Genomic DNA, 25,545 nt, shown 5'->3' on the forward strand with positions numbered 1-25,545 from the left:
AAAAATAATGTAAGGGAAAGCTAGCGTCACTAACTGACCCAAGTTGATTCAAAACTTAAAAGTATTTGCCTTTTTGCAAAGCAACGAGAAAATCATAGGATAAACAGAAGCCACAGGTGCAGCCCAGGAGGCCAAATGTTGTTTCACAGTCTTTGGACTTGTTCCGCAACTTCCCAAATAGTTCACCTGCGCCCCGGAGGCATAGCCGTCACGGTCACTATATAGACTCTCCTGTGCCCCAGAGACAGTGCCACCAACGGTCGCTATGCGGGAGGTTTCCTGGTGGTGCAATTTTTGCAGCTAAGAGGGTGTCTGGAGGACATTTCACCCTTTCACCCTCACTGAGCTGTCCTATGACCCCCGGCCAGTGGACACCTGAGCCCGGACTGGAACCCGAGCGGCGGGCAGCTCCCCCCCACCCCCGGGAAGAGCTGGGGAGTACGCACTGGTGTACAGCGAGCTGTCCTCCTCTTCCTCCTCCTCCTCCTCCTCCTCTCTTGTGTAGAGGCAGGGTGAATCTTCGTAGTCTGATTCATGAGGCACATTTTCTTTATTGTCATCACATTCAATCACGACAGTCGGCACTTGTCTTATTTCTGGGAGTCCCAGAGGTCCTGCTTTTGTGACACCATCCCCAGGGTGCAAACCAGAGCTGTGGTAAGAGGTGGAACAGGGGACCCGCTGCTCAGAGCTGTTCGAAGACAAGGAGGAGAGAGGCCATTAATTCTGGCTAACATGGCCCCTACATGCACCAGAACCTTTTTAAAACTCAGTTGTCCCCGTCCTGAGGGACAAAGGGTCTGCCGGGCAATTCAAGTCTCATTTCTTATCTTCTAGCTAAGCATGTCAGGGCAGCAGAATTTCCTGTCGGATAAGGATGAGGCTTACACATCAGTGTGGACCAACTCCGTGCCTCTCAGCTGTACCCTTTAAAATGGCTAGGATGACAAATTCTCGTCCTGTGCATTTATCACAATTAAAAAGCATACATGATTTTTAAAAGAGAATTTGAATTCCAGAAATATTTATGGTTAAGATAAATATCTCAACGTGTCAAAGGAAGGTGTATCTGCAAACCTGCAGGCTTCGCAGGAGGAAAAGCATTGATTTGAGGGTAGAGCCAGGGATCCAGGAAAGAAAGAGATAACGCATGAGGTTCTAGCTTTCAAAGCTACACAGCTACTGGTAGGGGCTGAGCGTGGGAGAGACTGAAATAATTAAAAAAATTTTTTTCAATGTTTATTTATTTTGAAAGAGAGAGACAGACAGAGCGTGAATGGGGAAAGGGCAGAGACAGAGAGGGAGACAGAATCAGAAGCAGGCTCCAGGCTCTGAGCTGTCAGCACAGAGCCCTATGTGGGGCTCAAACCCACGAACTGTGAGATCATTACCTAAGCTGGCGCCCCATGAGACTGAAGTAATTATGAATGTCATGGAAGGAGAGGGAGACGCAGAGGAAGAGCAGAGGCGGGACCATGAGGCTGGCGATGCATGCATGGCCTTCCTAAGACAGGGTCATGGATGTCCTAGAGGGATTTCTCTCCTAAGGACAGTGTCAGGCTCTCAGCGACCACAAGTCATGTCAGTTTGGTTATTTTGTAGATCAGCTGTCTGGGGGGATTGATGATGTTCTTGGCTTTACCTCTTAAGTTGAACCCACTCAGCTGAAATATATATTTTAACTAAAAATGGTTTGCTTCATTATGAAAATCATGTAAGTTCATTGTAGGCACGCACATATCAAAATAAAGAAGTGCATATCAAAATTAAAAAGGAAGGGTGCCTGGGTGGCTCAGTCAATTAATCTTCTGACTTCAGCTCAGGTCATGATCTCACGGTTTGTGGCTTTGAACCCCACGTTGGGCTCTGTGCTGACAGCTCAGAACCTGGAGCTTGCTTCGAATTCTGTGTCTCTCTCTTTCTCTATCCCCTCTCCTGCTCATGCTGTTTCTCTCTGTCTCTCAAAAATAAATCCCTAAAAGTTATTTTTTAAAATAGAGTCTCTCCTAGCCTCCTACAGCAATTTAGGATCCTTTTTATGACAGGCCTTGAACAAAGTCCACCAAGAATAATGAGGCCAGAAACAGTGAAATTTTATAATTCTTTCTCAGATTAACTGGAAATGCCTTTACATCTTTCACATAAGGAATTTCTAAACATAGGTGACTTGATGCATTTTACCATCCAAAAATGTTTGCCATTCACATGGAAGGGGAGGGTGAGGTTATGCTATACTATATAGCAATAAGTTTTACATTAGAATCTTTTATCCAAAAGAAAAATTTTACTCGTGACATCTGAACGCATGATCATCTCCTTTGAAATGTTCATGATACTTGAAATTATTGCGAGGTCTAATTTCAATTCAATTACCTTTCTTCCTCCCATTGTTTCCAAAGAGCTGTTTTTCTCTGTTTTTTTTTGCACATAACTCTTCAGAGACACAAACAGGAAATCTAGTTAACACATTATGAGCTCGAAGTAGATCTCGAAGAGGCAAAAATGTCATTCCATGATCCCTGTTTTGCCCCACCTCTGCCTTCTCCTGTCCCCCACTAGTAGTTTAATTAACAACGGGTCTGACAAAGGCGCAGAGCTGGGGGTCCGACAGGTAGGAGTGAGGGATGAAAAGCCAACTGATGTTCCAGGGGGGCAGGAAGACGGAAGGCAAAATAAATCACTAAATAACCACATGGCAACTAGGAAGCATAAGAATTCCTTAAGATAGAAAATTCCAGGGGCACACTCGGTTAAGAGTCTGACTTTGGCTCAGGTCATGATCTCACGGTTTGTGGGTTTGAGCCCCACATCAGGTTCTGTGCTGACCGCTCATAGCCTGGAGCTGCTTCAGAGTCTGAGTCTCCCCCCGCCCCTTGTCCCTTCCCCATTCACACTCTTTCTTTGTCCTTTAAAATTAAATGTTAAAAAAAATTAAAAGGCAGAAGGCTCCAAATTGTCTCAAGAGGACGAAGAAAAGAGAAATGATTATGCAAAGGAAGGTAAGAGACTCAGCCTCACAGCTAGGCCGTGAAAAATAGGAGGTTGTGCTTTCTCCTTCTTCAAAGATGCAGGGGAGAGTGGAGCCTCATGGACAGGCCTGTAAAGACGGCCCACAGGCCATGGTAGCAGGTGCGACGCCTCAGGCCACCAGCCTCGTGAAACAGGGACTGGTCATGGTGATCAGTGAGTGCCTCTTGGGGTCCCTAGAGACTTTTGAAGACCCTGCCTGGCCAATTGGTTCATCTTCCTTTAGTATGCATCTAGCGGGTGATAGAATGTCTAGTTTACCACAAGGATCTGCAAGCATAAACAAGGTGTCTCCTGGGAAGCCAGCTGAATCTATCAAAGGGGCCGGAGTCATAAATATTCACTGGATGCGAACTGTATGTGAGGCAAGGTCGGGGGGGAAGACAAATACGCAGATCATCCCACACAGCGGGTCACCGTGGGGCCAAAGAGCAGCAAGAAAAAACAACGGAGAGGGGCGCCTGGGTGGCTCAGTCGGTTGAGCATCCGGCTTCAGCTCAGGTCATGATCTCGCGGTTCGTGGGTTCGAACCCCACGTCAGGCTCTATGCTGACAGCTAGCTCAGAGCCTGGAGCCTGTCTTCAGATTCTGTGTCTCCCTCTCTTTCTGACCCTCCCCTGCTCATGCTCTCTCTCAAAAATAAATAAAATATTAAAAAGAAAAAAAACAACAGAGAGTTGTTGTGACATTCTGTTGTAACAACAGAATGCTTAGCTGAGCGGAGGCCAGAAAGTTTGTTACGGGACCTCAGTCTGAGGAGTCAAGAGATATACAACTGAGTTCAAGTTTTGCCATTACTATCAAATCTTTACTCTAGGCTAATTATTTAATGCCCCCGAGCCCCAGTCTTCTTGGGCAAAATGAGGTAAACCTGCCTCTCTAGGAGGGCTCGTGCATGTGACGTAGCCCATGGGCGTGCCTGTAAATGAGGCCCTCTCCTGCTATTTATGGAAATAGCCTTCCAAGTGGATTCAAAATCCTCTCAGCTTCAGACTCCTCACACTGTGGTCAGGGAAACTTGCTAAAACCCCAGACCTCGTTGCTTCGCCCATTAGAACTCCGAGTACCTGCGCCGTCCACAAAACCAGTGCTCCCAGAATGACACAAATGGGAAACCCAGTTAACACCTCATGAGCTAGACTAGTCAAGGCCAAGGACTAAATCAACGTAAACATAGCACCTGACTACATCTGGCCTCCAACCCCGGGGGTCTGTGGGCAGGAAGGGGAGCACCTAGCCAAACATCAGTCTTAGTAAAGCCTGGTTTTCTTAGCAGATTTGCTCCCAGGAAAAGTTCTTGCTGTTAAAGGGAAGTGAAAACCATCGGCCTTACGAGCAATAAACACAGCATGACGTGCGGCACCCTGCACAATTTGACCCACGTTATGATTTTTTTAATATAATTTATTGTCAAGTCGGCGAACATACAGGGTATAGAGTGTGCTCTTGGTTTTGGGGGTAGATTTCCGTGGTTCATCGCTTACATACAACGCCCAGTGCTCATCCCAAGTGCCCTCCTCCATGCCCATCAGCCCTCCCCCTCCCCCCTTCAACCCTTAGTTTATTCTCTGTACTTAAGAGTCTCTTCTGGTTTGCCTTCCTCTCTTTCTGTTTGTACCTGTTTTTCCCCCTTCACCTCCCCCATGGTCCTTTGTTAAGTTTCTCCTGTTCCACTTATGCATGAAAACATATGGTATCTGTTCTTCTCTGCCTGACTTACTTCACTCAGCATGACACCCTCGAGGTCCATCCACGTTGCTACAAATGGCCAGATTTCATTCCCTCTCATTGCCATGTAGTACTCCATCGTGAATATATACCACATCTTCCTGATCCACTCATCAGGTGATGGACATTTAGGCTCTTTCCATGATTTGGCTATTGTTGACATTGCTGCTATGAACAGTGGGGTACATGTGCCCCTATGCATCAGCACTCCTGTATCCCTTGGACCCGTATTATTAAGCCCACCTCTTTCTCTGTTCCCAGCCCTGTCCCACATAACTTACCCTTCAACCATGACGTTTTACATGCTCTTGTTCTGTAATGTGCCCCCCTCCCACCTTCACTGGGTTAATTTATCATTTCATATGTCTCAGGCAATGCCCTGCCTGTGCTCTCCAGAGACTCCACCACTGTGAAAACTGATCATCTGTTTGCTCATGACCTCCCCTCCCCCACCAGTCTCTGAAGGCAGGAACTGTGTCTCAACCACGTCTGTAGCAGCTGCTTAAAACCATTCCGGACACAAAGCAGACACCCCATAATCTTTTCTTATTTTTTGCTACGTGAATACAGGCTGCAATCACAGAAATTTAGGCGCTTTTCTAAGTGTCTAAGTGGCTGGTAAACCATTTCCAAAGAGTATTAAGAATTTTTTTAATTTTCAGGGAGGCACTAGCAGTGTAATGGAGGTCTATGGGTGCCCCTGACTGGGCAGGAAACTTCATCAGTGATCTAATGACAAGAAGGGCATCCTCATCAAATATGTGGAAGAACTGAGGTAGAGAAGGAGAGGAGGGAGTGGAAAAAGTGAACCTCTGCTGACTGTGCTCTCTACGGCTCTAGAAACTTCCATATCTGGTATCTCATTTCATCTTTATACTAACTCTGCAGGAGAAGTGTCACTGTCCTTGCTTTAGTGGGCAGGAAATTAAAGCTCTGGGAGGGTATTTAATAGGCCCGTGAGGACACAGGTAGTACAGAAGGGAGTTGGAATTTGAACTCACCCTGTTTTAATATGCCGTACCTAAAAACTGAATTGTGCGACTGGTAAGATCGTGAACTTTGATTAAACACAAACTAATGGTACGCCTGTAAGGTGGAGGAAATGTGTAAAAGATAGCACTTATTGCTTTATAAGTATTTTAAATCGTACTAACCGGAGTGAGTCATAGTGTTCTACTGTGCCACATCATGCCACCCTTGGGCATCGAGTTTAAAGGTTTCATCTTAGACCCTGCATTGTAATGGGTCATGATCAGAAAGGGACTCATTTGTTGACTCATCTGTTGACTCATCTGAGGACCTCATCACGCTGACTGCCCTTGGCCTCTTTTGCTCCAAAGTGGCAGAGTTGAGCAGTTGCAACATAGCCTCAAATATTTACTATCTGAACTATCAGAAAATGTTTTCTGAAATTTGTGTGGAACCACAAAAGACCCCGTAAAGCTGAAGCAATTTGGAGGAAGCAGAACAAAGCTGGGGGGATCATAATCCCAGATTTCAAGACATACTACAAGGCTGTATGGTACCGGCACAAAACAGACATGTACATCAACAGAAAAGAACAGAGAACCCAGAATAACCCCACGCTTTGATGGTCAATTATCTACAACAAAGGAGGCAATGGGGAAAAGACCATCTCTTCAGTAAACGCTGCTGGGGAAACTAGACAGCCATATGCAAAAGAATGAAACTGAATCACTTTCTTACACTATCCACAAAAACTCAAAATGGATTAAGGACCTAAATGTGAGACCTGAAACCATAAAGACCCTAGAAATGAGCATGGGCCTTAGCATCACTTTTCTAGATTTATCTCCTCAGGCAAAGGAAACACAAGCAAATTGAACCATTGGGAATACACCACAAGAATATGCTTTTGCACAGCAAAGAAAACCGTCAATAAAACAAGACAACCTACTGGATGGAAAAAGATATGTGCAAACGACATATCCAGGAAGGGGTTGGTATCTAAAATATATAAAGAACTTCTATAATTTGACATCACAAAGCAATCCAATTAAAATATGGGCAGAGGATTGGAACATTTTCCCGAAGACCTACAGATGGCCAACAGACCCATGAAGAGATGCTCAACATCATCTGTCATCAGAGATATGCAAATCAGAACCACAATAAGGTATCACTTTACACATGTCAGAATGGTTAGTATCAAAAAGACAAGAAATGGCAAAAAATCACAAGTGTTGGCAAGGATGTGGAGAAAAAGGAACCCTCGTGCATGGTACAAACTGGTCCGGCCGCAGTGGAAAACAGCAAGGAGTTTCCTCAAAAATTTAAAAATAAAAAACCCTATGATCCAGTAATTCCACTACTGGGTGTTTACCCAAAGAAAATGAAGACACTAATTTGAAAACATGTATGCGCCGTTATGTGTATTGCAGCATTATTTGAAATAGCCAAGATACAGAAGTAACCCAGCTGTCCCTCATTAGATAAATGGATAAAGAGGATGTAGCATATATGTCTATACAGATAGACAGACAGACACATATCTATATCTCCACATGGAATATTACACAACCATAAAAAAGAATGAGATTCTTTTGCTATTTGCAACGACATGGATAAACCTAGAGGGTATTATGCCAAATAAGTCAGATGAAGAAAAACAAATACTGTATGATTTTGCTTGTATGTTGGAATCTAAAAACCAAAATGAATAGGCAAATGACAGCAGAAACAGACCTCTAATGACAGCTGCCAGAGGGGAGATGGGGGGGGGATGGGCACATGAGTGAGGGGGGGTGGGAGAGCCAGGCTTCCAGTTATGGAATGGAGAGGTCACAGGGATGGAAGGTGCAGCATGAGGGATACAGTCAATGGAAAATCAAACTTTTCTGACCTCTGGCTTAAACCAATGTTTCCTAACCTCGATCATACCTACACTCACTTTTTGTGTGTCTGCCATATTTGAAGTCCATTTATATTATTTTGCTTTGCATTTTTTTTAATTTTAGAGAAAGAGAGTGTGTGAGCAGGGGAGAGGGGAAGAGAGAGGGGGAGAGGGAGAATCTTAAGCAGGCTTCATGTTCAGTGTAGAACCCGATGCAGGGCTTGACCCCATGACCCTGGGATCATGACCTGAGCCGAAATCAAGAGGCTGATGCTCAACTGACTGAGCCACCCAGGCACCCTTCACTTTGTATTTTTAAGTTAACATTTAAAAGAACATAAACGCCATTTTAGGGGTGCCTGGGTGGTTCAGTCGGTTGTGTGTCCGACTTTGGCTCAGGTCATGATCTCATGGTTTGCAGGTTTGAACCTTGCATCAGGCTGTTAGCACAGAGCCCGCTTCAGATCCTCTGTCCCCCTCTTTCTGCTCCTTCCCCCCGCCCCCATGCACTGTCTTTCTCTCTCTCTCTCTCAAAAAAAAATAAAGGTAAATAAATAAAGAACATACACACCATTTTAGCTTCATCTTAAGAAACATCTCTGTAATCATGGGTTTTATGTGCTAATTATTATATGTGTTTATGATTTAGGGTAAAATAAATATGTGACTGTTAAAACTTTTAGAGAAAGTGGTCCTACAACTCAACTGATGTGCTACCAATAATGCCTATCTCACATTTTGGTCAAATAATGGCCTAGACCAGATTTTCTCAGCATTGGCATGATTCACATTTGGACTTGACAGACAATTCGTGGTGGTGGGGGTCACCACATGGGGTCTTGTGGCGTCCCTGGTCTCCAACCACTAGATACCAGTGTCATTTCCTCCGGTTGCGGCAACCAAAAATATCACCAGATATTGCCAAAGTCCCGTGGGGGCAAAACTGCCTATTTGGGAGCCACTGGCCCGGAATATCCCAAACAGCTTTGCTACTTGCTGCATCCTCAGAGTTGTGCCACATAAGTCTCTTCCGAAGCAACCGTGGCATTGACCGTAGGGAATCTGCAGCATCCGCTGAATGACTAGGAACCGTCCAGATCCCTTCTCCTAAGTTCCTGACCTGCTGTGGCCCAGGCCGGTCCTTGGGGGTGCAGCCATCCCAATGATGTCGTTAGACTTCAGCGGATAATTTCCCTGCACTCAGCTCCAGGCTCTGAGCCATTACCGCACTGATGCAAGAGCTCCGAGTAGGCTCTTGAGTGAGCCAGGCCAGTGATTTACAAAATGACACCCGGTGGCCTGAAAGAGTCACCACACCATCCGGAGGACCTGTCAGACTCCCGGAGGAGAAGCTGACTCATGTCATCAGATCTATTCTAGACCGTTTACGGCAAAACTCCTTGGGATGAAGCACTGAGTCTGCTTGGAATTCAAACAGATCTCACTGCCTGTGTTTTGTGTCCACTGCTCCTCCTCCCAGGTGCTGCCTGGGGACTAAGCCCACAGGTAAACATTAAGCCCCTCATCCTGGCCTCCTGGACGGAGCCCCCTTTACTGTTACTGCACCACTGCACACAAAGAGGGTAACAATTCACATTTTACATGCTCACCCCATGCCATCTATTAGCTCATGTAAGCTTCACAACAACCCTATTGGGTAGGTATTACTGTTACACCTGTTTTAGAGAGGAAAAGTGAAGCACATGGCCAAGGTCATAGCTGGACTGCTGCAGGGATTACTGATCTCAGGCAGTAAGACGGCAGAGCATTACCCCTTACTGACATCACAGTACCATGGTCTGTGCAAAAACGGAAGCTCTGTTATGGCTTTGAATTTTCCCCTGCTTCCAGAACGTTCTCCTACCCACCGTCTCTAGGGCTGGCAGTCAGACAGGTCTGGTCAGGTAATTCTCCCAATGTAGACTTCTGAAGGGTCTCACTGTCACCATGATAAGGTCTACCCCTCTGGCCTGGACTAGGGGACGAGATGGTCCTACGTTTCCTTTCTACCTTCTCTGTTACCATTCTTCACCTTAGACCCAGCCACACTTGGCCACTTGCTGCTTCCCAAGCACCGTGGGAGCCTTCCAGCCTCCTCTCTCTGCTCCTGCCATCGCTCAGGCTCAAAACCATCCCCCCAGAGTGTGGCCTGGGACATCCCCCACCCTGCGGGGATAGCTCATGTGCCATTGCTTTTGAGCAACCTTTTCCGACTTTTTCAATGGAAACCAGGCCTTTCTCTGTGCTTCTGGACTCTGAGCCCACCTCAGATAGAGCATTTGTCACCTTACACTGTGATTACGTGTCTAAGCATCACTTCCTGCCCCACTGACCGTAAGTGTCGCAGACAAAGGCAGAATATTAATTATCTTCACCCCCCAACCCCATTTTTGTGCATGCTTTTGAAACTGATGGAAAAGTCAATCAAATATTTGAACTGAAGTCCCCTGGAATCAGAGTAGGCTGCATTGTCTCTCCTCATGATTTAATTCATAAAATAACGATCCCCGTGACCTTCAGAGTCTTGCCATTGGAGGGAAAATATCCTTGTGGAAGGAGAATTAAGGTTTTGGAAATAGTGACCTAGAAAGCGTTTCGCTAAGAAAAGAATCTGAGATAATGCACAGAGATCTAGGCAAGGATGAATGTCATGGTACCCACATACCTTCTGTCTCAGGACTACATGAGCATAACATGTGTAAGAAAGAACTTCAGGTCATTACATTTTCTAATTAAAATAATGTTTTTAATGTTTATTCATTTTTGAGAGACAGAGTGAGAAGGAAACACAGAATCTGAAGCAGGCTCCAGGCTCTGAGTTATCAGAACAGAGCCCGATGCAGGGGTTGAACCCACAAACCACAAGATCATGACCTGAGCTGAGGTTGGATGCTCAACTGACTGAGGCACCCAGGTGCCTCTATGTTTTTCAATTTTATATTCACAGCCCATCAGACTACTTTCATTTAGACTGTCTTGTAAGGCAAGGTAGTTGGGCTAAATGAAATCTAGGTGGTTTCTTCTTTTATGACGTTCTACATAATGAATTTAAACAAACACCAAAGGCCCTAAATTATTCTCCAGGGGTAGGGAAAAGAGGAGATTCTATTTCCCATTTACATAGCTGCAAATGTTGTAATTTTCCCATCAAAATCACATGAGCATGTGAAGATCTAAGAGCATTCCATGATAGTCACGAGATGCTGGGCAGCTGTGCCATTTGACTATTGCCATTCTACTCATTAAATATAGCAAGGGCTCCACGGCTCAGGATGAAGGAGTGGGGCCTCTTGCCAAACAACGACAATGCTAACACACACGGTCCTTGAAGAGCCCTATAAAAGTGCTTTGTAAATATTCATCATCTCATTTAATTCGCACAAAACCGGCAAAGTTAGGAACGATATTGCTATGATCTTATGGATGAGGGCATCACCTTCCTCGGAAAACAGGTGATCATGTGGCCGTGATCACAGCAGGGATACCAACTGGGGACTTCTCACTCCTGGGCCTATGCTCTTTGCATCACCCAGGCCATCTCGTTCCAGAGAACCCTCGATGCCGGTGATTTCCTTGTATGTGTCCGTGCTATGAAATGCAATTTGCATCCCAAATTCAAGAAAAAACACTGAGCATAATAATCTTCCATGTATCAAAAGGCAAGGATAACAGATGCTCACAGAACCCAACTACTCTTTTGCTATGAATTTTGAAGAGCCCCAAGGTTAGAGGCTATTCTGGGACACAGAAGCAGGTCTGAATTCTAGACTCAGGCAGTGTAGTCGTGTGGTAGCAGACGGCTGGAGGTGAGGAGGTGTACAGACAGAACCGGATGCAAGAGAGAGGAGAATAATTAGGAGGCTGAAAATCCAGCCTTGGATAATGGAGTGCTGTCAGTAAAAAGGGAGGATGCAGTGGGGGTCTCGTGGCCACACTAATGCCCATATCGCTGAGGGTAGAAAGGCCTCACCATCATCTCTTCCCACTTTCCTGCCTTATTTTTCTTCGGTGCCCCCTCCACACCTTAAGACATATTCATAGGTCACCTCCACCAAAAGGTATGCCCACAAGGCTGTGGCCTCTGTGTTGCCCTCATTGGCCCAAAATGGTACCTTCCTTCATGAGAACAAAATGAACCAAGAGGACGCTAAAAAGAAAACTTTACCTCAAAAGGACGCCTACTACTTACAAGAGACACACTGAAAACAGAAAAATTCCAAAAGCTTGATGGCAAAAAGCAGTCCTAAATCAGCCAAAGCATGCATTTCCAACTCTCTCCTTCATCGGGTCCCCACGAGACATCACAGAAGTGAAAACCTTTTATGCACTCCCTTGGACCTATCTCCAATAAGAGTAGCATTTAACGAGTCTTTGGAAAACTCACCCCCCTTCTGACTCTTACTAACGCCAAGTGGGAAACACACAGATTGAGAACACAAAGGCATCCCTCAGATTTCCATCCACCTCCCCTCCGCCCTTTTCCTATCATTTAGCAACGTTTCTAAGAAATGTTGGACTTTGAAAATTAAGAGCCTTCTCTTACCTGTCATGTTTCCTACTGGTGAGGGAGAGACAGTGTATTTTTAATAATTCATAAAGAAATGAATACCCCAAACCTTCACGAGAATTCAGAGTCATGACAACAGTTGGCCTCCTGACAAGGAAGCTTTATAATATCGCTTTATCTCCATCCCATGGTTAACAGGCAGAGGCGTGGCAGGACGCTGGGACTCATCCATGGGTGGAGGAGGAGGGTGTCAATGGAAAATGGGGACAGGTTTTGAAATTAAAAAATCACCTGCCTAATTTTAAATCCTAATCTTCCTTGAAAACACTTGGGCGCCATTTTATCATCCTTTACTGAAGAGAAACATGTAATAAAGAGAGACTGCTTTCTGGCATTGGATTTGAGATACAACGCTTGTTAAGTGTTTTTAAGACGAAGTTAATCTCCTCAGAGGATAGAGAAAATCGATTATCTACAAATGTAACACTGAAAGTGAAAGGAAACTTCCAGAAGAACAGGTTTTGAATTCTGGTGCACACGAGTTACAGAGAGTTTTCAGAGCGGGGAGAGAACAGTTTTCTTCCCGGAGACCAAAAATGTGTGAGAAATTATGGTACAAACTGCAGTGCCCGAGGCTGAAGAGAGACAGAAATAACCACTGAAATCCAAGAAAACAGCTAATTGGCTCCATTTTAGGCAAACAGGCACGCATTGTGTGTTTTATCATGGCCGTCTAAGATAAGAAACTCAACATCAGAGCTTTGTTTTGTGTGTGTGGATGTGTGTGTGGGGGGGACTTTAGTCAGCAGGAAACTATGCTGTTCTATATATAGATTAGGGTCTGAGCCTTCCTGAGTGGAGAATGTGTTTTGAGCTTCTTTTTCTCCAGCAGTGGTGATGAATTTAAATTAATTCATTCACAACCCTTTCTCTGCCCTTTATGAAGACCAGGGACCCACATTTCTAAAATCCTCTCTGGGGCTGGAGGTCAGAAATAAAACCAAAAAACACACACAGTGTGACCCACGGCCCACCCTTCCCAGCATCCTCCAGTCCTGATGAAGGAGCCAAACAGTGGGGGCTTTGTCACACGACTTCCCCTGCAGACATCAGCAGGTGTCTTGGGTCATGCTTGGCCGGATGTCAGGAGGGGAGGACGCGCAGTGACGGGGCTTATGCTTGCGACCGGCTGGGCCACTGGACAGGGTGCATCTTGGTTTGGTTCCCCATCAGCCGAATGGAGAAACCTGTTGGCCCGCCTCACAGGCTTTCTCAGAGGATAATGCTGGTGTGGTGCACTTCCTAGAGGTCCAGGCTGGGGGTGGCTGTTTTAACTCAGGATATGCTTAAGCACTGGCTATTTATCATAGACCAGTCATTATGGCTCTCATCCATGAACTTATTAAAACGCTTCCTTTAGCGTTTTTGTATCTTGACCTGAAAAATCTTTCTGACAATAGTTTCTGAGAAGATGAAAGACTCAACAGTCATGCGTCGGGCAAGAGCAAGGTTTCCACTGATGCACACGTACGAATTCAGGAGCAGATTCTCTTTTGAAAACACACTTCCCCTTTTATCCTCTGAAGACTTCTAAAGATGCAAATGGTTTGCACAGTCTCATTAACCTTCCCTTCAGTCTGCACATCACCTCGTAGGGAGGATGGGTCTTGCTCACAATGACCTCACCTTGTGCTGAGAACGCAACATGCCCCCTTGGAATCACAGCTAAATTCTAAGACACTATCGACATGCAATCACTTGAAGATAAATGTATGCTTCACAATCAAAGATATGACCTAAAGGAAGAGGTTGACAATTATTGGCTTCAAGAGGTCAGGGACGAATGGTCATCAATACGAGGAGGAAAATCCTCCCCCAGACACACATTTAAAAATGGACGTTGTTTTATATATGACAAACAAAACACTGAGCTTCTCCAAGCCAGTGCTACTTCACAAGCAAATGACATGTAGGCACTCAGGTTCGTTCTTGCCAGGGCACTAGTGCACATCTGCTTATCATCACAGAACACTGTGATTTGCAGCCAGAAGCATTATTAACACAAGCCAACGCAGTAATTAGACTGTTATGGCTACAAGAAACCTTGGAAATTGTCTAGTTCAGGACCATGAATTATTCTTCAGAATTTCCTGTGACCCTGGAGGCCACACGATAAAAAAGTCATTGTCACAATGGAATGTGTTTATGCTAGGACTATAAATCAGTTGTGCCCTTTGAAAGGTCTGAAAGTAATTATGGAATAATAGGATTTGAAAGACTGAAGGAATCTGAGGGGGGAGGGGGAGGTGGTTACTGATTTCAGGTTCTTTCCAGAGTTGAAATTATTTTTTTTAACATTCTTTTTTTTTTTTTAATAGAAGTGTTTTTTGTGGGTGGGTGGATGGGTCCTGAGCAGACGATCTCACTGTTAGATTTTTCTTTAAGTAGTACATGAGTAAGGCATCGGAGACAGCTGTCAGCCTGTCCTTCTTCAGGACCTCCAGTACCCTCTCCAGTGGTTCCTGGGTTCTTCCGTATGTCGGATTACAATCTTCCATTATTTCTTTCACCCTCAATGACTGGTCCTCTAAAACCTTGGGACAATAACTGCCAACTTCCTGCCTTTTCATAAAACTCTCACCATCCTTCCTCTCTTCTGCCTAGAATGCCTAGAATGTTCTCCCCTTTTTTTCTCCCCCTTCATCTGGTTATTTGGGTCTTTTAGATTTCACTTGAAATGCAGCTCTCCAGAGAAGCCCGCCCCGAATCCCACCTACCAGCTGGCCCCCTGCCATCGGCTGTCCTCGCTCCCTCCACCCTCCCTGGTAAGGACTTGCCCAGTTTATGCCACCAGCAGACGCTGTACCCTACGGAGGCCAGCAGGCCTCCACACCTGCCGCATTCCTGTATCCCCAGATCAAGCAGAGTCTAGTCCAGGAAAAGCAATCAATACAAACTTTTGGAATGATCTTACGGATGCGAAGGAAACACAGGTACCTTCCTTATCCTTTGCAAGGCTGGCTGTTCACTCAGGGCATATAAACCCTCAACAGCAACAAATGCAGGAAATTTTCTCCTGGCAAATGTCAGAGGTTTCCTAGTCTAGCTGCTCAGGGGTTCTGGGGCAGGAAAAGAGAGAGGAAGGGTGAGTTTATTAGAGATGTACTTATTTGTCTACTTTAAGACCTATATGAAGTACGCAAACTTATCTCTGTAGAACTACAGGTATGGTTCTTAAAATTTCCTAAGATAAAACCCAATGGGTGAAAATAAAATAGCATTAGAAATATCAATGATTGATATACACGAGCAATAATAGTAAAAAAAAAAAAATAAAGTGAATTTTTTGCTTTTTTAGTTTCCACCCAGAGATTTCCATGATTCCTTCCATGTGAATCCACTCCCCTTCCTCTAACCTGCCAAGACACCCCCTCATCCACCTTTCATTTGCTTGCTCCTCTTTTTCTGAAAGTTCATTTGTAGTTTTAGCCTGAGGATACCGAACAGCTGGATGATCCAATAGGAAGCCCTACATCCCAAAAGTGTTCTGGAAGAGCTATGGGTGATCATTTCCGTATACGATGGATATGGTCCAAGAGAATGGAATGGACAACAACTTCAGTGGGTGAAGTTCATAATCAACATTACAGCGCCTTGAACTCAAGTTTGATATTGGTCAGTGTGATAAAGCAAAGAGCTATGTCCAGCCTTAAAGGAAGAAACTTTTACTTTCCTTCTGGTATGTACAAAAAGAAAATTCATACAGTTCATCAATCAGATTATGAGTGGACCTACAACTAAAACTTGTTTCTAGGGGCGCCTGGGTGGCTCTGTCGGTTTAGCATCTGACTTCAGCTCAGGTCATGATCTCGAGGTTTGTAAGTTTGGGCCCCACGTTGGGCTGTGTGCTGACAGCTCAGAGCCTGGAGCCTGCTTCGGATTCTGTGTCTCCCTTTCTCTCTGACCCTCCCCTGCTCGTGCTCTGTCTCTTTCTCTCTCAAAAATAAATAAACATTAAAATAATTAAATAAAACTTGTTTCTATCATTAAGGGAGTTTCTAATAACACATTAAATGTTAGGCTAAAATACTTTTCTATTCAGAGATGAGAAGAACTCTCAAGAACATTCACTTAAGAAATGGTTTACTGAATACTTCCTACATGACAGGTACTATGATGGACTAGGGGTTGAATGGGAAGACAAGGACGGTCCCTACCCACATCTAAGAGAGAACTTCCACACTCGCAACATGAAGTCATGTGTGCAGATGGAGTATCCCAGACAGAGGCATAGCTTCCTTTGGGAATCTGCGAAGGACTCACGGAGGATATGATAGTTCTTGAAAAATAAGCAGAATCTGCTTTGCAAAACAAGGTGGAGTAGGTGGTAGAGGAGAGGAGAATGTATCTAGACAGAGGGAGCATTCATAATTTTAGGATCATGAGAAAAGTACGAAAGGTTAAGGACACGTCCCCACCACTACCACCACTACCACCACATATTTATACAACATATGTCTTGTTAGAACTCAAAGCTCAACAGTGACAAAGGCTATCAGGAGCAGTCCAAGTATCCATCAACAGGAATAGATTAATAATCTAACCACAGTGGCTACAAAGGATTCTTCATTCATTCATTCATTCATTCATTCATTCATTCATTCATTCATTCAAACATTTGTTCATTCACTCAACATTTATTAGGCACCTACAGTGTCTATAAGCCAGGCCCTGTTCTAGGCACTCAGGATACAAGCCTGACAAAACAGTTCTCACCTCTGTGGATGGTATATTCCATCGGGTGAGAATAGCAATAAGCAAAATGAAAAGCAAGTGATTAGAATGTTAGCTGGGGAAATGTTACAAAACGAATAAGGGGGGGGGAGGGGCTGGAGAATAAGCTAGGTTGGGAGGAGGGTTGCAGTGTTAAGTGGGGAGATCAGGGAGGCCCTCCCTGAGGAAGTGACAATTGAGTCCGGACCCACTGAAGGTGAGGGAGGGAGCACAGAGGCTATCTGAGGGAAGAGCAGTCTAGAGTGAGGGAACAGCTTGTGCAAAGGCCCTCTGTCAGAGGGCGTCTAGCACGCCCAAGGCTGTGGAAGAGCAGGAGGGCCTTTGTGGTGGGAAAGGGTGGGCAGTGCAGACAGCAAGTCACGGAGATGATAGGGGTCCAGCCCATGCCAGCCTTCTTTGCTTTTCTAACTTTTTAAATTTATTTTTGAGAGCAAGCAAGAACAAGTATGCAATTTGGGGAAGGGCAGAGAGAGAGAGAGACAGAGAGAGAGACAGAGAGAGAGAATCCCAAGCAGGCTCTTCACGGACAGGAGAGAGCCTGATGCAGGGCTTGAACTCACAAACTGTGAAATGAGGACGTGAGCCAAAGTTGGATGTTCAAACGACTGAGCCACCCACGTACCCCAGGCCTTGTCTGCTTTTTACTCCTAAGGGTGCTGGGACATAGTCGGTATCATGCGTTATTATATCCCCCTCAAAATTCTTATGTTTAAATCCTAATCCCAGTCCCTCAAAATGTTACTGCATTTAGAGACAGTGTCTTTAAAGAAGTGACTGAGTACGATGAGGTCATTAGGGTACGTTCTAACCAAATGATTCGTGTCCATTAGGACACGAACACACGCGGAGGGAAGACCCCGTGAGGACACAGGGAGAAGATGACCATATACAAACCAAGGAGAGAGAGGTCTCAGGAGAAACCAGCCCGGTGACACTCTGACCTTGTACTTCCAGCCTCCAGAGCTGGGAGCACATGAACTGCTGTTGTCTAAGCGCTCCTGTCTGCTGTCCCTTGTGACGCCTCTCCTTGCAAATAAATTCAGTCACGATCTGATTTTTGTTACACGTCTGTCTGACTGGAGGGGCAGGAATGGAAGGAGACCAGGCAGGAGGGACAGAGGAGGTCAGACCGTCGGGTAGCAAGAGCAGGTACGAAGTGGCTCATCCAAGTGTAGACCTGATAGGATTTGCAGACCCATCAGAAATGAAATACAAGACAAAGAAGGGTGTCCGGGGTGACCCCCAGATTTCTGACCTGAGCAACTGGAAGTATGAATTTTCCTTTTCCTTAATTAAGCAGGAATCCTTTAAAGTGTATTTCCCTTAAGGGGCGCCTGGTGTGGCTCAGTAAGTTAGGTGGCTCAGGTCAGATCTCACAGTTTGTGGGTTCAAGCTCTGAGTCAAGCTCTGTGCTGACAGCTCGGAGGCTGGAGCCTGCTTTGGATTTTGTGTTTTTCTCTCTACCTGCCCCTTCCATGCTTGTACTCTGCGTCTCTTTCTCTCTCAAAAATAAACAAACATTAAAACATTCTTTAAAGTGTATTCCCTTAAGAAGTTTCGAATTCTTTCAGAGTCAACAAGGATACATATCCCATCTTCATTTTTTTTAAAGTTTAATTATTCATTTTGAGTGGGAGAGAATGTGTGTGTGCAAGAGGACACAGGGGAGGAGCAGAGAGAGAGAGAGGGGGAGAGAGAAAATCCAAGTAAGCTCCTCATGAACTGCAAGGTCATGACCTGAGCGAAAGTCGGGAGTCAGAAGCTCTAGTGCCTGAGCCACCCAAGCGCTCCTCCAATCTTCATTTCATTAATAGCGAAGCCAGAGGACAAGGAACTGACGAGCTGAATTCAGATGAGAAAATTGGTGGCTGATTAGGATTTTAGGTTCGAATTCCAGGATTTAGGTCAACCAGATCACAGAGTGTAGTAAGATATTAAAAACTGCATGATACCTAGAATGATAAAACATTACTTTCAAAAAAGATATGAATCATCAGGAAAGAAAACAAAGGCCATTTGATTTCAGGAAACTGACACAAACAAAATCTCCAACAAGATCGGATCAAAACTATTTGCAAATATGCCTTTGAGGGGCCCCTGAAGGGTGACTTTCTATGGAATTTGGTGTAACATTCACTACTGTTTCTTGGACACTTTCAGTGCGTGCCATGCAGTAAGACGGCTGATTTGGATGGATTAAGCCCCTCGTTCTTCATAAACAACCCTAATGAGGTTGATGGTGGTATTATTATCCCTGTTTGATGGATGAAGACTCAAAGGCAAAAAGAAATGGTATCTGAAGGTAAAATCCCAGCAGTTTATGATTTTGGGTCCTAGGTGCTTGCTGGGACACCCTGGGGCCGCCTCCACTCTTCAAGTTTGCTACAACTTAGTCTCTAGTTCCTTCCCTCCTCCTGCACCCCTCTCCCCAGGATGGGCAAGCCAGTGCTTTCAGTAACCAACTACATGGTTCAGGTTAGAGTAATGAGTAAGAACGGATTTGGAATGGATTTCGAGTATTCTTAGGAGACCACAAACAAGACGGTAAAGGGTCTAGAAACCATCTCAATAAATGATTATTATAATGAGTTTGGGATTATTCATGTGGAAGAGAGAAGCCCTTAATAAAGTCAGTGGTAGCTACCTTCAAAGCTCTGGAAACTTTTCAAAGGAAAGGAAGACTAGAAGTACAACTAGATGAGGGGGTATAAGTTATGAGAAGTAAAACTTTTAACCTAACGTAAGAAATAACTTTGTGATCACCATACCTACTTGACAACGGGATGGGCTATCTTGGGACCTGGGGAGGTTCCTGTGCTCGTGAGGAGTGAGGACAGGCGGTCAGGAACACATGGCCATCCAGTGGGCTGGCTGCTTGGATGCTCCTTTTGGTCCCTTTTAACTGTAACATGACTATTTATTCAGATTTATGGCCCAAAGTCTGGCATGAACGATGCTTAATTCCTCATTTCATTTTCACATTACTGATAGCGTACCATCGGGGTCAGATCCAGGTCTGCACCAATGCCCAACATGTGACACCCCAAGAGACCCCGTCTTTGCAGGTGGCATGCACAAGGGCTTGGTAGTGTTTCCTCCTCCTTCTGGTGCTTTTTGGGATCGCCAAAAATTGCCCAGAGAAGAGAGAAATAATTCTTTCTTTCTGTGTTAAGTTTCGTTAGAGCAAGAATGAAATCATGCTGACAGTCAACTGGGAGAATTTTTAGGCAGTAAAATCACCGGAGACAGCAGTAGATCCTGCACTAACCTAGAAGGTGGTCTGTGACCTCAATGTTTCAGATCCTTCCAGGAGTCCCAGAAGACCCAGCTGGCGAGGCTCAGAAAAATCTCTCCATCTTTTTAAAAAAATTTAATTTTTTTTTATTTTGAGAGAGAGATAGAGAGCACAAGTTGGGGAGGAATAGAGAGAGAGGGAGAGAAAGAGAATCCCAGTTAGACTCTGCACTGTCAGCACACAGTCCAATGAGGGGCTCAAACCCATGTGAGGTCATGACCTGAGCCAAAATCAAGAGTTGGGTGTTCAACCAACTGAGCCATCCAGGTGCCCCCAAATCTCCCCACCTTTACTTGTTGGGGGGGTAGGTCTCTCTTTCCCTGGGGGGTGATCCTGTTAGAGTGATATATACAGGAATTCCCTATGTCTTGGCTGGTCTATCGGAACAACCCTGTGTCTTAACCCAAGGCAGGAAGGCAGTGAGACAGGAAGTCTTAGTCTGAGGCTGCCTTGGTCATGCTGGTCCCCTTCTCATCCCCTGTGCCCATATTATATTGTGATGTTATGGAACAGAACAAATCTGTTTTCTTTTATTCATTTCAGTAAAGAATCTGACCTGGTTTGGGTCCAACAGACCTCTCTGTTGGTCTACATTCGACAGAAATGTTCTACAAATACACCCAGAAATTACTGAAGAACAGTGTATCACTTGGTTAGTCCTTCCCATGGAATCTCTTAAAATGGCATACTCTGAGTAGAGATGTATTTAGCAACTAACATGCTGTCCTGAGCTCCTGCGAGAATCTTTTTCAATTGATTAAAGTTCCTGTGAGACACAAAGACGTCCTGGATAACACAGTGGGCGTGGAGGTCGATGTTGACTATTAGCCATCTTCAGGAAAACGGCTGTCCTACTGGGGAAGCATTCTGGATTTGCGTTAGGAAGACCCAGGCTTGAGGACGTGGCCTCTTGACTCACTGCATGGGATGGTGCTTTCCAAAACATCTATGAGGAAGGACCAGTTTTGTTGGCTGGTTGGTTGGGATATTTATATATTTTAATTTTCAATCTATCACAAATGAATTCTGTAAAACATAGAATATATGAAAAATGAAACCCTTTTCTATGATCATATTCCACAGACATCAAATCATTGTCAAAACGCTATGAAAGTGTCTAAAAGCTTGCTCTCGTTTTCTGTACTTGTAGGATCGCAGATGGCCAACAAGCAGTCGCTCTGGGGACCCCTCTTCTGAGAAGACGGCATTGGGGAACTCACTTAGCCCTCCTTAGTTTCTCTACTAACCCAGCCTCCCTAACTGACGTGAAGATTAAGATGAAAATAAAGGTCTATCAAAGACTAAAGAATACCATCCAATTTTGAAATAACTACCTTCTTTATTAACAATAACAGTGGTTAAGGGGGGCCTGGGTGGCTCAGTCGGTTGAGCGTCTGGCTTTGGCTCAGATCATGAGCTCATGGTTCGTGAGCCCTGTGCTGGGCTCTGTGCTGACAACTCAGAGCCTGGAGCCTGCTTCCGTTTCTGTGTCTCCCCCTCTCTGACCCTCCCCTGCTCAAGCTGTCTCTCTCTCTCTCTCAAAAAGAAATAAAACACTAAAAAAAAAAACCAATAACAGTGGGATAACAAGGGACCAAAGCAATCTTTTTTCAGGGAAGGTAGATATTAATGCACAATCAAGTCAGAATTCCTAGCAACGACTACTTCCTCTGGAATCACTTAGAACCCAAACCTAGAATATGTGGCTGAGAGTCTGGACACTAGAAAAGAAAGCTCCTGACCACGTCCATCTTGCCTCTGGCCCTCTGGTGACCAGCAGGCCCTCTGGGCTGTGATTTTCGCATCTGTAGGACCCAGCTAACAGCTGTCACTACTCTGGGACAGGTACAGACAGTCCCAGACTCAGATCCATCCTGCACGGTGGAGTGCAACACTTTCTTCCTGGGATGCCAGGGAACTGGGTCAAGCAACACGCCTTGGGATATTGGGAAACGTGGCAGAAGTGGGGAGGTATTTGAGCACGTGTGCATGCACACACACACAATTCAGAACGAGTCCTTCAGATTCTCTTTGCAGATCTCCTGGCAATGTTACCGGAGGAAGATTCTGGAGAAGGAAGGGGCTGCATCAGGCATGGCTAAACATCAATGGCGCCCTGCTTCCTTCATCGGCAAGAACAAGGGTGTGCCTTTCTACCTCTCTCTGCTGCTATCTCTCATCCTTTCTTATTTTATATTCAAATTGTCTTTCTCCATCATAAAAATAATATACACAAAATTAGCAGTACAGAAAGATAGGAGATAAAAAAGTAAAAGAATTCTCTCCATCTCCCCATCTGAGGGTAGCCACTATTAATAATTATATGTCTATGTTTTCAAAAAATGTTGAGTTATAGAAGCTTGTGTCCTATATGAAACACCTATGTTACTCTTTATATATATTTATATACTTAAATATACTCACATATAAATACACATATTAATACATTTATATTTAAAATTTATGTTAAATATATTTTATATAATATATAACATGTTATAAATCTTTAATATATATTGAATGCATATCTATGTATTTATGTATTTCCACAGATGCTATTTATACAATACATGTGTGTATCCATATATGCTACTTTTTCTTTTTTTCCAGAGAGAAAAGCAGGGGGAGAGGGAGAGGGAAGGGGTGGGGGGAGAGGGGGAGAGAGAGAATCCCAAGCAGCCGCCATGCTGTCAGTGCAGAGCCTGATGTGAGACTTGATTTCACAACCCTGGGATCATGACCTGAGCTGAAATCAAGAGTCAGTTGCTCAACCGACTGAGCCATCCCGACGCCCCACTTTTTCCTTCTGATAAACGTGACTGTTCTATAGTTTGATGATAGGCAACATTTTTTTGTCTTCTACACTTCCCTTGACATTCAGTTTGTGGTTTGATTTTACTTTCAAACTCCCACCCCCTCAGTGAGGATGAGCCCTTACCCTGGTCCTGACACTCCTCAGTCACGGTCAGATCCCCAACCCCCCACCCAGGCAAGACCACCCCCTCCTGCCCTCCCTCCCATCCCCCGCCAGTTACCTTTCCAGCCTCTGCATGGTCATGGCCAGCGTTTTGTTCAGCTCCTCTATCATCCTGCAGCCGGAGGGGTGCATGGGGAGGGAGCCAGTGGCGGAGGGCAGGTGCTGGCCGAGGCTGCCGTACTGCAGCTGGTGCTGGATCTGGGATGGCAGGACCGTGTGGTGGTGCTGGGCCCCGCTCTGCTGGCCGCTCTTCTGGGCCGCGTAGGACGCCAGGGAGAGGTCTGGCCCCCCTACAGGCATACAGATCATGACTTTCTTTGGAGGTAGCGGAGGGGACAGTTTCACTGGCAGACAAGGCAATTTCACAGGGGCGCCAGGATCTGCAGCACAAGGAGGGCGAGAGGCACATGTGAGTGTTGGGGGGCCCCGGAAGAAACCTAGACCACCACTCGTACCCACCTCAGGACTGTGGGCACCGACACAGGCCCTGAGGTAACACACACCCACTGAAGACACCAGCAGGGTCAGTGCTGCCGTCAAGCACCCACCCACTCTGGTCTCTCCCGCCCCAGCGTGCGGCTTCAGGGGCGCTCAGGGACCCAGGGAGTGGCCTTGTCGGCCACACAGCCATCAGGCTAAGTAAGGCTCACCAGCAGCGGGAAGGGGGAACGAATGCACTCTATATGATCACGGAAACCCATGGAACTTTAAAGAGACTCGCTCTAGGAAATGCCGTGTGTCTACCATTTTACCACTGTCATGTGAAAATATCCTTTTCAGCCGGAACTTTCTAACAGTCATGAGACTAGGAGCCAACCCTCGGTTAAGACCACTAATAGTATGTCCCTGCACAAGTGACATCAGTGCTGCTCTCCTTAATTTCCACATCTGGAGCCTGGGGATGATGCTTTATGAGGATCCGTGGTCACAGGGCACCTGAGGAGATGGAGTCAAGGCTTGTGCTCTTTAGCTCATCTCTTCACGTCCACACTTGACCTCCATGAAGGCTGAGCATGAGGGCTGGGCTGGTCAGTCCACTCATGTGGCATCCACAGTTGGGCCATTCAAACTGGAGGGAGGCTCACCAGATGCTTGGCCCTTGGTGGGCCATGCATACACCCAACACCCTTTGGTTCCATAAAAATGGCTCCCAATTTAGGGGATCTTCAGGACAGACCAGCCCTTGGGGGATATTTGGGATGGCCTTGTAAACTCCAGGAAATAATCTAGCCCTGGTGTCGGCATGGTTGGGTCTTGTGGGCTGCAGGTTTGCCTGGGAGAAGCATGGCCACCAAGAGCAAGACGGGGGAGAGGGAAGGCCGACCGGCATGTGTGTGATGCAGACAGAGGGCTCCCAACTTCACAGCTGGGATCCACATCAGGCAGCACCGCAGGGCTCTGAGTCTTGCTCCCTCCCAGGGGCTGAGATTTTTCTCCAACTATGTGTCGGCTTCGGGTGTGGCCTTCTATAGTTTAACCCCCACAGTTCTGCCCAAGGGACAACCTGTTGTCCCTCCTTTGTTGAAATTCCAGAAACAGGAATAAAGCCCATCACCCCGACCTATCATCCATGGCTTCTGTGGTCTGTGGTGTTTAGGTCCTCTCTCTATGCCCACACTTTACCTCCTGAAAAACAGCCTCTCCTATCATATCTGAAAAGCTATAGATCAGAATCGCCTATTTCTCTCCTGTGGATTTTATTTATTTGCCGGTCCCCAAATTCAGTGTCCACCCTCCCCTACATCCCACAGGGTGGCCTTTGTCCCCCACATTCTCCACATGGGGCTGTCACGGTCTTCCCTGGTCTCCTCAAGACTCCCCTCACTCAGCAGCTCCTGCATCACAGGGAAACCCAAGGTGCGCACGTGAGGTCTCTCCTTCCCTCTAGAGCCACTGGGTTCCCCAAACTCCCTGTAGTTTGCACACCCCTGGGCCTGCAGCACTTTCCCTCAGTTTGGAATATTCTGCTGTGTTTTATCTTCTTGGTCACTTCCTCCTCTCCCTTAAAGATCCATCTCAAAAATGGCTTCCCATGAAGGAGCTTCCTGGGTCCTTATTTCACTCTTTCCATCCCGCACCAGCCAGGCCTACTATCGGCATGAGGTATGACAGTCCTAATAGCAACAGGGACAACAGAGGACAGAAAAAAACACCAGCTGCCCTATCCCATGCTTACTACGTGCCAGATACTGTTCTAAGCACTTCTCAATTTAATCCTCACATGGAGCCTGTGGCGTAGACACATCATCATCTCACTTTATAGACAATGACACCGGACTCTGAAGACTCCCAAAGGCACTTCCTGTCTACGTAGCTGCCTCGTCCCCTGGAGAACAAGGACCTCGGATAATGTGTCATTGTCA

The 25,545-nt window shown here is 45.7% G+C and overlaps 1 protein-coding gene across 2 annotated transcripts in view; it reads right to left on the reverse strand.

Annotated features, from left to right (window-relative positions):
- PHACTR1 (phosphatase and actin regulator 1) overlaps positions 1 to 25,545 on the reverse strand; it is a 575,867-nt gene that overhangs the window by 41,155 nt on the left and 509,167 nt on the right. For both annotated transcript variants that reach the window (XM_029945399.1, XM_029945400.1), the window contains 2 exons: positions 23,241 to 23,562; positions 447 to 691 (listed from right to left, as the gene is read on the reverse strand). In XM_029945399.1, coding sequence (XP_029801259.1) covers positions 447 to 691; positions 23,241 to 23,562 — 567 coding nt within the window. The remainder of the gene's footprint in view (positions 1 to 446; positions 692 to 23,240; positions 23,563 to 25,545) is intronic.

This window comes from Suricata suricatta, chromosome 7, assembly GCF_006229205.1.
Source record: "Suricata suricatta isolate VVHF042 chromosome 7, meerkat_22Aug2017_6uvM2_HiC, whole genome shotgun sequence".
Classification (NCBI taxonomy): Eukaryota; Metazoa; Chordata; class Mammalia; order Carnivora; family Herpestidae; genus Suricata; species Suricata suricatta.